The sequence below is a fragment of the Merops nubicus genome, unplaced genomic scaffold, assembly GCF_000691845.1.
Source record: "Merops nubicus isolate BGI_N331 unplaced genomic scaffold, ASM69184v1 scaffold1844, whole genome shotgun sequence".
Classification (NCBI taxonomy): domain Eukaryota; kingdom Metazoa; phylum Chordata; class Aves; order Coraciiformes; family Meropidae; genus Merops; species Merops nubicus.
In genome coordinates, this window is record NW_008603421.1 from 64,504 (window position 1) to 81,562 (window position 17,059).

General features: G+C 41.8%; 1 protein-coding gene across 3 annotated transcripts in view; it reads right to left on the reverse strand.

Annotated features, from left to right (window-relative positions):
- LOC103771340 (dystrobrevin alpha) overlaps positions 1–16,857 on the reverse strand; it is a 79,368-nt gene extending 62,511 nt beyond the window's left edge. For all 3 annotated transcript variants that reach the window (XM_008938633.1, XM_008938632.1, XM_008938631.1), the window contains exons 1-2: positions 16,791–16,857; positions 11,764–11,844 (exon numbers count right to left, since the gene is read on the reverse strand). In XM_008938633.1, the coding sequence (XP_008936881.1) occupies positions 11,764–11,844; positions 16,791–16,857 (148 nt within the window). The remainder of the gene's footprint in view (positions 1–11,763; positions 11,845–16,790) is intronic.
- Between the last annotated feature and the right edge of the window lie 202 nt (positions 16,858–17,059).

Below are 17,059 nucleotides of genomic sequence, written 5' to 3' on the forward strand. Positions count from 1 at the left end.
TGGCACGCCGCAGGTCGTGCGTAGCCAGCCGGCCCCGAGCGCAGAGGCGGGACACGCCGCAGGAGGGTCTGGCAGGCACAGGCCTGACCACAGGATGGCACCAGCGGGTGGGTTTCAGCCAAGGCGGCACGCTCGCTGAGCGGTTTAACCCTCTGAGGGCACAGCGTCCAGCGAGCCAGCGCACCCCAAAGGCCCCGCGACCCCCCTCTGTCTGCGGGGCTGAACCACCCCCCGTGCCGGGACGCCTGGCAGGGTGGACATCCCACAGGGGCCACCACCTGCGGTGGGAAGGGCAAAACGTCTGCGTGTGGAATGTCCTTAGTACAGCGATACAACCTCCCCCAGGTCTGCTTCTGCAAACAGCCAGTCTGGCTCAGGCTACATCTTCCTCTCTCAAATAACTCCAGGTTTCTGCCTTTGATGCAACCACTGCCAGGTCCATCTATCCCCCCCCAAAACTCTCCCCATGCCACAAAAGGACTACAGCTTGTTTTGGCACTGTTATCAGCAAAAAGTTTAAAGTGAATGGAAATGTTAACAAATTGGGGTATTTACATTTCTCATTAGTTTTGAAGCAGTGTATTTTACCAGCTCTAAGGATATATATATATATATAGGGCATTATCCCAAATCTATAGTAAATGCTATTTCCTTTTAAAAATAGCTTGTGATGATAAAAGAATACACAATTTAAAAGTTTTTTATAACAATTTCTTCCCTCACAGCTACAGAAAACAAGTTGAGATTACATTGTCAACCTCTAAGCTTCAGTTGTATCACAAAGGTCAATGAAAAAGAATAAGCAACTATTATATACATTTAGAACTGCTTGAAGACAAAACCCTTCCTTGGCACACCTCCTGTTTTTCAGAGTTTGATCCATGGTTATTTTGTCTTCTGTAATTTTTTTTTAAAACCATTTAGGGTTGGTAAGACTGTAAACAGCAACACAAGGTACAGAATACTAATGAAACATGAATTGTGTATTTCCTTGAATATAAAAGAGGTAATATTTTTACATACATGCATATTCTTAAGCTGATTCTATCAATTTTAATGATTTCTTATTTAATATGGACTAAATTTGCCCCATAACAACTTCATCTGTTAAAAACAGTTAAGAGAAATACTTAAGCTGAACTTACTGCTTGGGTAAACAGCCTGATCCCATAATTGCACTTTTCACTATGGACTATATTTGCCCCGTAACAACTTCATCTGTTAAAAACAGAGAAATACTTAAGCTGAACTTACTGCTTGGGTAAACAGCCTGATCCCATAATTGCACTTTTCACCCCCAGAACAGACATATTAGAGAGTCATTGCATATGCTTCTCTCTTCTGAAGAGTTTGGGTCAATCCAGAAGGTTTCTGGGATAAATTCCTAATATCAACCTAGCTGCAGAGAGCAAGAGGATTGCTATGAAGTCAGACACTCCTGTGACAAGCAGGACTTTTGTGAAAAAGCATCTTATGCCTGAAGTCATAAGGACAGTTCAGACTCTAACCTTATTTAATTCTTTTGCTGAGATTGCTAATGGAGGTGCTAATTTCAACATCTATTTGACAACAAGATTTATTTGCCCCCAAATCTTTTGGGATCTGAGCTATAATCAGTTTTGAGATAGGGAGAGATGAATCCTGGTGTCTGAAGATCCATTTTTTTGGTATCACATTCATTTGTGTAGACAATCTCCCACTGAGAGAGACTGTAGACAATATTTGACTAAACTCTGGCTTTGTGTTCACACAATTTTTCCACATTTGCCCTCCTGCCATTATTTATATTCAAAGCCATGTCTTCTGCAAGAGAAAAGGCTGAGAAAAGGAGAAAAACTCCAGCTGACACAAATATAGCTCGACATTCAGCAACAATGAGAAAGGAAACAAGACTGCAGAAAGTGAAATGACAGATAAATGGGATTTAGGTGAAGTCCCACACAACTACCCTTCCTCCTCTGTGTGACAGAAGCTCTTTAATGATGTTGTCAGGGCCCCTAGATGGAGTAAGAGTCTTGAAATACACAGCCATTCATCTGTCATCCTTTATTTTGCACATGCAATCCTTAAGGATATCCCGCAAATCCAAGACGAAGTAAGAGTTTCAAGGCAAAATATAGATGAATGAAATGTGGAAAATTAAACCTGGGGAAGTTCAGCACCTTTACAAGAGATGCAGTGTGATACTAGTGTTGGCTTCATTTATCAGAAGTCAATCTCCTCAAAAAATACACACTGAGAGGCTGATTTGTTCACTCCTTCATGCCATAGTAACATCAGTGAGTCCAACTGAGGTACTTTCAATTTGCTTTCTGTCAGGAAAGGAGACATCCATCTATCCATCCACATGGACCAAATAAAATGCTGAGCACACACAGAACTTCTCTTCCAATTAGCCCACACTTTGATCAGTAAAGGGCCAAAGACTGCTCACAAATGCCCTGCTAGAAATCCATGGCAGCCATCAACAATATCACAGATACCTTTCAGTCTGAATTCAGCCCAGGAACGCCTTCATTCAGCTCAAGGAAAACTGGCTCTGTAAAGCCACCAACACCAGGAAGGTGAATGTTCACTGTACAGAGTCACAGGACTGCATCTGTAACAATGCACACTGAGGACATTACATTGTGTGGTCTCTTCACACTTGTAAAAGCTGGAAATCATTTGCATGGCCAACATCTGTCCTCACAATCTCTCCTAGCATACCAGATATATGCTGTATGAAAGCTTCCACTAAGACTTAGAAAAAATAATGCTATGTATGTGCAACCAGTGGGTAAAAACATGAGACAATGGCTAAGCTAAAGCTTCTCTGAATATTCTGGTGGTTATGAAGTTGATCCATATTGTTAGAAGTACACAAATTGACTTTTGATGTAACTGAAAGCAAATTAACATGGAGAAAAACACTCTTTGGGAATTACAGGAGAGATTTATAGTAAAAATGTCAGGTCCCACACTCTGACTCTCTTTCTGTGGATTATTTGCTCTCCTGACCCTGAAGAAGCCCCTGACTGCTGAGAACATTCACCACGGCCAGCCAGTGTCTGTGCTGGCTCCACAGAGAGTATACTTGTAAAATTTGTAAAATTTTTGGAGATGGAGGCTGAAAGGGAATGAGGAAGGGCTGGGGACAGATCAGACTGTCTATGTGAGGCTGCACAGAGATCACTGTTTAGGCAGGAAGATGGTGCAGACTGTGTGCCTAAGGTGGAGGAAAGCTGTGTAGTGCCCACTCATTCTCCAGAGCTGAGTGACAGCATCAAAACCAGGATGGGGCAAAAAAAAACTTAGCAAAAATCCCAACTCAGCAGATGCAATGGAGAAGGACACTTCGAATGCAATGCTACAACATGGATAGGGCAAAATACTGCAGCTTATCTTCTCAGGAAAACCATTTCCTGCAAGCACACAAAACCTGTCCTTTACTCTCAAAAGAAAACATGTATGGACTCAGCTCATGCATCATTCCTCAAGGCTCACTGCTTTGAGTCCAGACCAGAGAGGCAGGACTCTAATGCACTCTGGCACACTATGGAGGTGCTCATGTGAGCACCCACAAGGTACTCACCACCCACAAGGGTGGGCCCAGCAAAATACCCAAACGAGATGGACCAGAACAACCCAGGGGAAGGGAACAAAGGCTGGAGTGTAAGAGAGGGTGTGCCTGAAGTGCATGGAGCCAAGAGGATAACAGGAGAGAGCAGCCAAGAGAATGAGGCTTGCAGAGAAGCCAGAGCAAATAAAGCAAATGCCACAGGTAATGACACGAAGCTGAAGAAGGGACAAGGGAATGATGGGGGAGACTTAAAGACATAGTTACAGTTTGAGGGGAAAAAAAGATGGTGAAAGAAGAAAAAGCTCCCAGGTAAAGGAGCAGCATTCCTCAGAAGACACGGTGATCCTGTCGTCACCAAGGTATCAGTTTGTTTGCATAAGACTCTACGTCTGCATGTATTTTGCAATTTTTAGACAGTCTAGAAGAGTACTGAGCTAAAAGCCACTTGTTTTATTTTGTTTGAAGTGTTCAGTAGGAGGACTAATGTGAAATAAGAGGCACAAACTTTCTGGTTTTGGGTAACTCATCGAAAGCCTGCCAGACCAAAGGTGACTGATGCCTGCTACCAGTGGCAGATGTTCAGAGACTTCAGTGGGGAACTGAACAGACTGTCCAACCTCCAACCTGCATCAGAAAAGCCATCAGGAATAGCACAGTGAATGGCAGTTATAGCAGAGTTCAGGAAGTCGGCAAGAAGAGATTTTCAGCTATGATCCAATTACAAAAGCTGTCTGCATCAAGGCAGGGCTGAGCTACCTGAGTAGCAGAGGGCAGCTTGTAGGTATACTTAGGATCTGGCCTAATCTACTTGCCTGTCAACTTCTGACTCAAAGGAAGTCAATTCAGTCATTTTCCTCTGTAAAGGGCAGAAGAATAGCTGGCAAACTTCTGCAACTCATTTTTTAACAGGAGCCACTTGGAATCATGACTGTGTTTGAAAAATCAATCTCTAAGCAACTGAAAATTGAGGGTTTAAGACATATAGCCTTGTTTGGTTCACTCTATTTGACATTGAAATGAATTCCAAACGTCCACTGATAGTCCTTGTATCAATCTTGTACAAGACAGATGTGCAGTGGTAGCTTTTAAGAGCAAATACTCGGGGACATCTGAGATACCACAACCCCTTTATGTATTAACAGTCCACGTTGTGCTACCATTGAGGAGAAGGCTGAACAGTAGTCCCTCAATGAACAAGCCAAATACACAGGTTATGTCAGCTCTCCAACACCTATTTTGTCTGTCAAGAATATTAATAAACTTCTGCCATTTAAAGGAAAAGAAAAGAAAATCTGAGCCCATTTTCAGGATATTGTGCTGTGAGTGAACACTTACAGACTAAAATCCTTATGAAGGATTTGTCTGCAGGGAATATGCTAAATCAAGCCCTTTTGAACTTTTGATTAAATAATTGATGCATAATGCAGAACGTATAATATATGCATCCTTTCCCCATAGTTGCCTGGAAACCCATATGGAACAGTACTAGCAGTTCCAACAGCATTTAGTCTCTAAGTCGTTGGTAAAGACAAAGGAACAAAAAAGTTTTTAAAATCATTAACTCATCTTTCTTTCCATTATTCAAGTACTGCAGGATACCAGAATTAGTAACTTACACAATGGTATCATGACTCTTGTAATACAGAGGGCTTTTTCTTTTTTTATAGCTATATTTCTTGGAGCCATGTGAATAATGTCATTCCCTGTAAGTGAACCATAAGACTCAGCTTCCGTTAAAATAGAAAACAAAGAACACAACTAGTAACAATTATACTGCTTTATGTAACAATAATAAGCAGATCACAGAACACACAAGACGGTCAACAGAGAAGAATAAAATAAGAACTCAAAATGGTAGGGTTTTGTTCCAAATGATAGGATTTTAAAGTAAATCTCACAGAAGACTAATCACTGAGGGTTTAGGATAATACAAGAATGTCACAATCACAGTTTCAAGAGGCAGATTGTTTTCCCAGGAAATAATGTTTCAAACTACAGCCAAGCAGACCTTCTGCACTTCTCAAGTAGGCGACATTGCTTGTCATTTGGTTTGATTGCTCTGTGACCCAGCTTGAACGTATCTTGTGCTTTATTGCTTCCAAGATGGAATAAAAACCATTATAAAAACCAACAAGGAGAACAGAGCACAAACCATGGAAACCTACAGTGATGAAGGAGTAAGTTACTTAATCTAAACAATTCTGCAGTAATGATAATTTGGTGGCTCTGCTTCTGATGGTCATCCTGAGAGAAAAAGAATGAAGAGCAAGCACAAAATTGCACAGGCTATAAAGTCCTTGTGAAGTAAAAGGTGGGATATTGAGGATGAACGACTCTTGCCCTGGCAGGGATCTTCATGGGATTCTTGAACACCAAGGATACCACTGTGGAGCACTGACAGTGCACCCCATTCACTTCAGAGAAAATAAACACTTGCTGAGTCAAAGAAAGAATGACTTTATAATGTGGTGGCAAGAGGTCTTGCTTAAGGAAAGAGAAGCAGTTGTCAGTTCCTAAATCAATTAACATCTTAAGATGAAAGACTTGGTGGTTAAACATCAACAGGACAGACTGGAACACCTCTGAATATCCTCTAGTTTTGTTTTTAGGGAACTTTTTTTGATATGTAAGATCAGTGCCCGTTTTGTCATGCAAAAGAGAGAGTTGAACCTAGACCTCCTGGTGGATTCCTCAGGCAGTGGAGGACACAGAGGTCACAGCACCATTTCCAGGATGGAATCAAGACTTTCATACCTTGTCCTTTTACTACCAGTGCCAGACACTGTGACCTTTCATTTTGTGAATGGCATGAAGAATCAGATGGGATAAAATGATATTTTAAATATCAGTGCAGCATACAAAAAGAACCCAAACAAAACCTATTAATTTTATTTAGGTTTAACTGAATAACTTTTTTTAAAGTGTTTGCCATCCTGATGGGGGTCAGTAGCTCACACAGGCTGATGTCATTTGATACCCAAATTACCAGTTTCCAGGACAAGACCAGTTTTCAGCAGCTTGCTGTAACATTACAGGAGGTAGAAGAGCACAGACAGAAAAAAGCTTTAAGAAAAGCATCTAAAAATAGTGTATTTACAATAACTGTCATTCATTTTCAGTGGGAAATGATTATATTTCAGGAGGGTGAGAAATTATTCTAACTGAAAACAAATGTAAAAAAGGCAGATCAGATCAGAGAGGCACCCCAAAGCATGTATGAAAATCAGGCTGACGTGCCCTACATGCCTCAGCTGTGGAGGAGGCAGGAGGAAGAGCAGGGTGGAGGTGGAGGAGACTGCCTTGGACATCCCCAAGGTCTCCATCACAGTCACGGCAGCTGCACTGTCTATGCAGCAACAGCTGTACTACAGTTTGGATACAATAAAACAATGGAAAAGAAAAAGACTCACACAGAAAAATATTGAAGGGAGAAATAACGACTCTGAAACCCTGAAGTGCTGGGATTAGAAACAGTCTGCCAGAGAATCAAGGTCTCTTTTTGTCTGCATTAATTAAGCCTTATATTACTATCACCAGCATGGCTTTAGATTCAATCTTTCAACTGCCAATGATTTATTCCAATCTAGGGAAATCTGCAAAATCTGCTTTTTCCAGCCAGGGTCATAGAATAATGTCACAACACATTCAGGAAAGTTCATCAAGGACAGCAGCAGTTTTCCAGCTGTACAGTTCTGTATTAGTGAGTGATGCTTAATTGTATAATCGTTTTGATTACAAGAAGTTGTTATGTTCTGCTCCTGCTGCCACCATAGCCCAGAGGGAATCTGCATGTGAACATGACATTTCATCTTGCTTTCCTGTATAAACAAATGGGTTTTAATAAATTCACTGAAAACCAAATATTAAAATAAACCAACTGCACAATGATCACTGGGGATAACCACAGACTGTGCTTTTTGGTGGTTCCTGAAAACTGGTGAATGTTGAGAGATACACGTGACTGCTGACATTGGTCCTCCATGCCTTGTTTTAGGAAATGATGCTTCTGTGTCTGAATGCTATGGACAAACAGCTGTAAATCAGCCTTGTCAGGATGGCATTTTCCTGGCAGTCAGGGCAGCTGAGTGGGAGTTGGTATGGGAAGAATTTGTACTGGATGCTTCAAAACCTGCTCTGATGCACTGGAGAAGTGAAGGACAACACTCTAATGTTTGACCTTGTCAGAGCAACACTGGTTCACAGGGTTTTCAAGCTCTGTGACTTGATTCTTGCAGTGTGCACTATACAGGGACAGCAATAAAGCACATCTAGAAAACTTAGATGACAAAGTCAGCTATTCACATTTTGTACAGTACACACTGGAATAAACATGTTTGAGCAGGTTTTCTGCACCCACTTCCTATCTGCTTTTATTATCCCCAATAATGAAATTTAACTTCAAATTATTAGGGTCCTGCTGTTGCCAAGACAGAGCAGCCACAGTCAGCTTGCAAACTCCTGCTTTACATTCTGAGATCTGAAGACAGCACAACCAGCAGCAGCGTTTTCTCAGGGGTCCATCTGTCCAAGACTCTTGGCATTCATTGGAATTATTCATGTCCAAATCTCAAGTTCTTCTCAAGGCTTCTTTAGTATTTCTTTGATTTTTATTCTTCTGGCAGAAAAAGTATCTACATCTTGTGTTTAGTACTTATGGACTAAGAGAAGACTAGTGCTACTACAACAGGTCTATTGCTACAGGAGTTCTGCAAAGCAATAAGCAAGTAGCCTGCAGTCATCTCTTCACTGACCACATCCTTAAAATTACCTGTGCTATCTACAGGGCTTCTCTTTTCATTACTTTTGATTTTATAAATTGTCAGTGGAAACAGAGAAACATAAACTATGTTTATGTTCATGGTGCACTAGCAAAGCTTCCCAGCCTTGAGGATTCCTGCATGTAGTTTTGTGGGTCTCTTACTTTGGGGATTTTGTCACATATCGCATCCCACGTTTGGGGACATGGCAGATTGAGAGGTATGCCAACAATAACTTGTAAAAGTTATTGTTATATTTGTAGCATTAACATAGGCAAAGGGGAGTGCTTAAATTTATAGGATTTTTTCTTTAAAAATTAACATTACAGCTTTTTCAAACTTATCTAGTAATATTTTTTCTGAGTTCTCAAGAAGAATCTCTTGCCTCTCTGAAGAATGAGGCTGGACTGGATTCAATTCTATCCTGTTTGACAAATAATTGCAATGACTGATACTGATTTTTCTCACTTTGCTGATTTTATTTAAACTGCCTGTTGGTTTAAACGATCTGAAAGATTTTTATAAAAGAAATACTTTTGACATGCACAGTAGCTTTTCTAAAGTTTTGCAGAATTATCAGAAAGACATATATTTACAATTTTGAAGACTGATAAATATCTTTAAAGTAGTCTTCCTCTTGTGAAAATGACATAATTCATTTGATCAGCAGTGGGAGTAGTTGGAGGTGTAACACAGGCAGTGATACACTGGTGAATGGTGGTAAACTGCCACCTTCTCTATAATCTTTGGCCGGATAGTTTAGCCAGCTTCAGCAGAAATGCTGCAAGAGAAAATGGCTCTGAGATTATCAAGACACCTTTGCCCATCATGCAGTGCCTACTTCACCAGTGAAACCCAGCCTGCTGCAGAAGGTTTCAGCACAAACCCTTTTGTACTGAGAAGAATTCACAAAGGGAGGCCAGGAGATGAACCTGTGGCAGCATTAGAGGCAGCAGAAACAATCAGTGCATTGTGATAAGCAGAGCTGCCAGTTAAATGATACCCTGTGACTGTCTGTGCTAACGGGCACCTTCAGGTAAAAAAGCTGGTGTTAACAAAACCTCTGCTCTGCTTGCCTTGGAACAGCCACTTCTGGCACTCAAAGCCTCTCTGCTTCCATCCTCACACACCTTCAGCCTGTAGCCAAGAGCAGCTCCCTGCAATTTATTAAATTATCTCTTTCAAAGAACCCCTTCAATATATTCTGTCCTAGCAATTTTCTCCTGGTAAGTCTGGGCCAGTGTGCCAGGGCAGGCCAGGAGAGCAGGCTGAAAGCCACAAGGGTGGCTGGAGTGACAGGAGGTGCTACCCACTGGGAGTGGAGCACAACTGCCTTTGAGCTTTTTCTTTTTATATTCTCCTCTAAATGAAACAGCTCAGATTTTTTTTCCCCCTCCCACATCCCCCTTTTCTTTTTTCCTGAACTTACTATTGGGTGGCATATAATGAAAATTTCTATAGGAAAAAAAATTAAAAGAAACATGAGCCAGAAGTCAGATATTAACCACTTCAGGGCAGTGTTTGGTTCAGTGGCTCTGTGTTAGAAGCTCTATCTTGGACACTCATTGTTTGAAATCCCACCAGGTGAATGAATGAATGATTTTCCCAGTAATAAGAGAAAGCTATCTGGGACAGCAGCAGCCTACCAGAAACAAGCATAAGAAAACTGTGCTTGATGGTGAAAAGACACACACAATTCAGCCCATTCCACAGCAACAGGCATTATTCCTTAAGTTACACAGCACCTAATTCTTAGGATGATACTTTAAGTTCACCCTTTTTGTCTTCTGATACAGTGTAAGTCTTGATGTAAGACCAGCAAATCTTCTCCTGGGTTATCAATGGCAACCAGAAGGCAAGTACTTTCCATGACCAACTTGGCACAAGCTGACAAACTGAAGGGCATGTGTATTGACTCTTTATCAAGAGAAGCAACAGTTCCACAAAAGCAGGTTGCAGCTGATAAATAAGAGGAAAAAGTTAAGATTAACAATCAATACTTTTAGCCAGGCAGCAGCTCCCAACAGTGAGGCTACTGCATCCTTATGTTTGAACATTTGCTTTGGATGCAGTTAGCAAAGCAATTAGTGTTATGACTTTGCTGTCACTGCCAACTAAATTGGCTACTTTTGTCACCTCAGACTATTGTGGTCTGTTACCATGAAAATGACATGAAAATTTAATCCTCTTCAACATAAAATCTAAAAAAAATAAAATGAACAATTGAATGCAATATAATAATGTCTTTCAACGCCTCTCCTCCTGAATGGGAGAAGGCAGGTGCTGGGCAGGTACTAAACCCCTCCTGGGTTTTGTGCCTGGCAGCCTGCTTACAAAGTGATACTGTTAATCCTTCAATTCATACATCAGCTAAACACATATTAAAAACATGAGGAATGTGCTGCAGAAGTGATTGAACGACCAGCTCCAAAGCTAATAACCCCATAAATACTCCCTGAAGTCTTTTCCACCAGAACTTGGCCTCTCCAATGTGCTTGGACAGCATAAGATAAACATTTCTGTAATGCAGACAGATGTAACCCCAAAACTAGGAACATTCTCTAGAGCAGCTAATCTCTATCTGCAGTGAGTATTTTGCAGCATACTTACCACTGTGAGTAGCACAAGTGTAGCCAAGCTGTCATTCTAGTTTAGATATGAAGACTAAAAATGTTGTTTCCTCTGCCTTAGCCCTCTCCCTGCTGCTCACACCGACAAGAGTTACCCTGGTTAGGATGGGTTTTTTGACCTGGTGTGGAAGGCTCTGGTAAAATGCATAATCAAACCCTGCCATTCTAAGCAGTGGTATACTAGTTTGGATACCATTACAGATTTTGTATGTATTTCCCATTTAAAGTCCATAGCACGTGACCGTGCTAGCAGAAACTGCAGCTGTGAAGGAAGAAAGACTGAATATCAGAAAAAAAATGTTAAACAATAGTCACTAATCAAGTGGGAAACTTCTCAAGAACAAAGCCTAGGTGGAGGAGGACAAACAGGTACACTCTCTTAGAAGAGATGTCTCTAGCTGGCCTTCTGGCAAAAAGGGGGCTAATATTGCACTTACTTTGCTGCACCCCAAAGAGACGAGGCCTGGAGCCACCATTTCCTCTCATGGAGCTGCTAGAGAAGTATTTAATTTGTGCCATCATGCTGGAACCCACAAATGGCATTTTACAAGAAAACTGGAGAATGTAGCTAGTGCACTTATTAATCAAGGCTGTGGCTTCCATCACGACCCACCCTTCCATGACTGAATCACTGGCACGTTTCAGACAAGTGCCTTATAGAAACAGGTTAATTAAAATCTGCCCAGGCACTCGGATCGTTGTCCTTTGCCACGCAGGATCAAAGAGTCCGGGGCTGTGACTGATGTGAAGGAGAGACTGGGGAGTGCAGTGGGAAGCTAATAACAGTATGTGAAAGGAGTGCTGACATACTTACAGTTGCATTTCTTCTGGACAAACCTCAGCTTGCAGGCCGTGCGGTAGGTGGAGAGGCGAATGCGATCCAGATCCTGAGCCCCTGGTGGAACAGAGCAACAGGGACATTGGTGTGGAATACGACCTGTGTGTATCTTTGCCAGCAGGGAAGCCAGAGAACAAAGGGGACACATGAGCTGACTGTTTAATAATTTTCAAGGCTCTGTCCTTTGTGGGCAGAGTAGAGAGGGGTGAGGAGAAAGAAGGGGAATGGCAGGAGCTGCAGTGTTAACAGGCTTCTATAAGGGAAGGCAAGGGATAGTCAGCTCCATGTCTCTGTCGCTTTGAAGAACAATCTGGTCAAGCTGCAGGCTAAAAGACACACTGGCCAGGCTCCAACAGCAGGGAAAACCTCCATCTAATTTTAATATTTAACAACAAAGCTCATAACAAATATCTTTGGCTGACATGCGAGATCAGAACAAGGTATTGCCAGCAAACCAAATCAGAAACAACATCATGCTGTCATGAAAAGGCCGACAGCAGCCTGCAGAAGGGGGCAGAAATAATGCAAAGGCTGTGAGGCCTTTCTGCATGTTATAAAGGTATGTCCTCTGCAATGCAGACCTCAAAAGGTCAGCTCTCTTCTTCACACACAGCTTGGCCACGGCTGCTCCAACTTAAAGATCCAACATTTCCAAAGCAGCTGTCCAGGAGATGGGGATAAACTGGCTGGTAGCTACTTCGCATAGGAGAGCCCAGCAGAGAGGGACTGGGGTGGAGGCAGAACCTGGCACAGTCTTTAGGCCTCTTCCTGCTGTGTACCACTCACAAAACCAAAAAACCTCAAAAAGCAGATGAGGAGACTGCAATTTAAATCATTCTTCTTCTTAGCTGGTATGTCTTACGTAAAGAATTATTGCCTCACAGCTACAATATGGCCTATGAAATGTAAGATTGCTTATTAATTTTACCACACATTTCATGGCAACACATCCGATTAAAATTCTGCTCATTTGTTTTTTCATTGTGGTTGGCCCTGTAGCAGAGGTAAAACCTGTTCTATTCTGTTGTTCTGCTCCACTGACCAAGGTACCAAGCTGTAAAAACCAGAGGTTCTAAAGGAGCTACCTGCATGCAACACATCCAAACGAGGTGCAACCAGGCTGTAAAAGAGAGGTGGGGTGGAACATGGCCCTGTTCTGCTTTTACACGTGCTCTCTGAATGCTTTGAGATTCCTCCTGACATTATCAGTCTGGCCACTCAGCTGCACTGTTGCACACGTGGCCACGTCGGCATCGTTCACCCACGCTTTCTGAAACTACCTGCCACCCTCTGGACCCAAGATTTTCAGATGTTCTCTGACCTGAGATGAAAATGGGAATGAAACCCTCCCCTCAGATTCTGCTCTTTTACTGACAGCATTCTCCCACACCATCTTCCCAGGGCTCCCAGCTACTCCCTTTTGCCAGCTGGCTGTCTTAATCTGCTCCTGGGAGAAGCTACCCTGAAGTACTCAACATCAGGTCTGGCTTTTTTTTTTCCATCATATGCTTTATTGCTATATTACACAGGTTTTTCTCTTCTCCATTAGTACCTCATTGACAGCTTGTGGAAAACTTTATTGGTAAAGGGGAGAATAATGCTTGTAACACTAAGTCTTTCCTTTTTTTAATACAATCAATGAGTAAAATGAATTTAACTTCTTCCTCTTAATTTTAGTGAAAACTTCTATCAAAAGCTTTGAGTGCTCCTTTATAAAGCTTCAGCCTTTTAACAATATCTAAAGATTCAAACCACAGGGAATTGGTAAATGGGAGGATAATGTTTGTAACACTAAGTCTTTCCTTTTTTAATACAATCAATGAGTAACATGAATTTAACTTCTTCCCTCTTAATTTTAGTGAAAACTTCTAATAAGAGCTTTGAGTGCTCCTTTATAAAGCTTCAGCCTTTTAACAATATCTAAAGATTCAAACCACAGGGAAACTGGCTCATGGAGCTTCCTAGGTTGCAGTATTAATCCTAAACTTCAAAAAACTTGTAGGCAATGAAGTTGTTTTTTTCTTTACTGTTTACACATACAGTCAATGGTATTATTTTGATTATTATTTGGGGTGTAAGTGTTTTTGCTGATAAATCCCTAGAACAGACAATTTAGTTTTATCATGATTCACATTTTGCCACAGTCGGAGATCTATTTGCCAAATAACTTGTGTAGAAAAGTGACTTCACTTACATGGAGAGTCCTGAACAACAAGTGGGAAGATGTGTGGGACTGAGCATGGCAAATGAGACTCTGAATTTTTAACTTGCCCCCAGAATTGCCAGTGGTCTCTCTTTCTTCGACCACTGCCACTGTTTTATTCTGGTTCTTCTCAACATGGTCATCCCATGTAACACTATTTGCAGTCTTCAAAAATAATAAAGTTTAAAGTAAAAAATAAACACTGCAATCTCTGGCTGCTGTTTTCCTGCTGGCAGCACAACAGTAGGTATATTTTCAATTCTCTTCATCATATCTACCTGGATATACATGAGCACGTCAGGTAAGGCTGAGGTTTGCCTAGTGATTTGACATATAATGGTGCATTTTGAGATATCAGACACAATTTAATCTTCAACCATAGGATTCTACAGAAGATTATATTGACTATGATAGTAATCACAAAGTTTTGTAGTTTCGAGCCAGAAAGGTGCCTATTCTAAAGGAAAGGAAACAGAGAACTCAGACTAAACTTCTTTAAACACAAGGAAAACCACATAGTGGCCCAAATTTAAAGTGAGAGTCAAATCAACCTATTCTTTGCTCAGAACAAATTTCCTCCTCAAAAAGGCAGGAAAAGTTGGAATTATTTTGTTGTGTAGTCTGGAACATGACCCATTTTCTAAAAGTATTGTGCGGTTGCAGCACAGACTTGTAGATACAAGTGCAAGAACCTACAGCACTGGCAAAGTCATCTATATTATGATTTTTCTTCTTCTAACATCAGCAGGTTGTGGAGTTTACCAGAAGCTGATATAAAGTTAAGAAGCATCACATGGCCTGCAGTACGTGGAACACATGGTTTTTGTTAACCATGGATCACGTGGGCTTGCACACAGCTGAGGGCACCTGAATGCCATGCCAGGATGAGCTTCTGCTGAAGTGCAGCACATCCTTTACCCACACAGGAATCCAAGGGACTCTCAAAATGCAAAATTCAGTGTTTTATGAATACGGGCATTTCTTTGCCTAAAATGAATTCATTTTTTCACAAAGATGTGATATCTTCCCTTCTTTTTACCTAGTTGGAACCCAGTTCTCTGTGCATGTGTAGTAGTAATAAGAAGGGAGGCAGACAAATAGAAAAAGGAAGCACATGTGAGATAAACAAGACTCAAGAAATATGTCAAAATAGTAAAATGTGAAAGAAAAAATAGTAGACAATAAGTATTTATATACAGAATTGGAAAACAGTCCCTCCTCCGCATCCAACTACTGATTATAAATCTTCCCAACACCTCCTTAACTCCTCCTAAACAACCCAACAGCAAAACAGCTCTCAAAACTGTGGGAACAAACCACAAATCCTCGCAGCAAAGTCTTGAGCAATTACCTTCCATTTTAGGAGTACTTCAAACTAACTGAAGTTAATGGAAGTTGTGCTATTGACTTCAGCTGATACAATCTCCAGTTCTCTCTGTAATTCTAATGAACAGTATACTATGTTCTGATAATGGACAAGTGCATCATCCTTTTTTGTTGTTGTTGTTGTTGTTTTCTGCTTCTGGGCAAAGAAAAAGCTCTCCCTTCACTGGTCCAAGATGTACACAAGGGACAAGAGAAATATCCACATTACTTGGCAAGCCTTGTGTGATCCCGAAATAACGACAGGGCACGACAGAGTTAGCAGGCACAGTGGAACAGGCCAAGACCATTCTCAGTGGGCCATCTGAATGAGAAGTCCTTAATATGGAGATCTCAAGAGGGTAGCTGTAAAGCATCTGGTCACCCCTGGGCTCACCCCTGGAGAAGAATCCTGAGCACATTTAATTCACCAGCACAGACTTGGCCTTCCAGCGTGCACAGTTGCTGAAGTCCCAGTAACCCTCGTCCTGGTCGCCCCCAGAAGGTGGGGGAGATGTTCTGTCATTTCTTAATATGTTGCAGGGGACAAATAATAGCAAGCTTAGTGATTACAGACAGAACTTAGATAAACCTAGCAATAAGGTGACAGTCTCAGTCTTCATACATAAGAGAATTTCCTTGAGAAATGTTTTAGCTGTTGCTGAACAGTGCCTGCACAGCATTCAGGCCTTTTTGTTTCCTACTCTGTCCCCTCCCAGAGTGGGCTAGGGGTGGGAAAGAGGCTGGGAGAGGACACAAGCAGGACAGATGACCCTACCTGGCCAAAAGCACAGTCCATACCATAATAATATCACGCTCAACAATAAAATTGGGGTGGAGTAAAAGGAGGTGGGGAGTTTTGTCTTCCACGTTTGACACTGCTCAGAGACTGGCTGGGCACCGGTCTGCTCTGGGGAGGTGGTGACTGGCCACCTTTGCATCAATTCTCGTTGCTGGGTTTTGTTGTAGTCTTTTTCCTCTCTCCATCACTTAATCAGCTGTCTCTATCTCAAGCCATGAGTTTTCTTGCTTTTGCTCTCCCTCGGAGCTGATTGGGATTTAGGCAAGTAGTTGTGTGGGTACTTAGCAACTGCCTGGGGTCAACCCACTACAGACATTCCCACTACAGACATTCCCACTAAAAGATGTAGTCTTTTGGAGACCTTTGCCCCTTGTCATTGCTCCCTGTATATTGCAGCATTTTTGTTTCAAGAAACTTGATTAAAATACTACAATCGCAAAATCTGATGTAGAAAATTCCTCCCCTGCTATTTGGTCAGAACAGCCCATTTTCCTGTAGTTTTGGCTTCATGACATTAAACCCTTTGTGAAATGGAGGTATCAGTTACTCGAGGTGGAAAGCTTGCACAAATTCTACTGCCACTGCATTGCAACTGGCCTGGTCTATCACAGCGAGGCACTTCTAGGGATTACTTACGCATTTCTGCAAACAGCTGCCTTCTTTCTGCCATGGTATTTCCTCTTTTCCCACAATCTTCAATCATTCTGGAAGACAAAATAATGTGAGAATGTTGAGCAGTATTCCCAGGCTGAGCACACGCACGCAAGCATCCCTAGCTGATCCTGCAGAACCTCTGAGGTTGACTGGTGCTCCACGTGGATCCGACACATTTCACCAGCCTCTCTGGGGTGTGGTTTGTGGAGAAGCTGGTCCCCAAGTTGTCCTCCCTTTCCCAGATTCTGCTT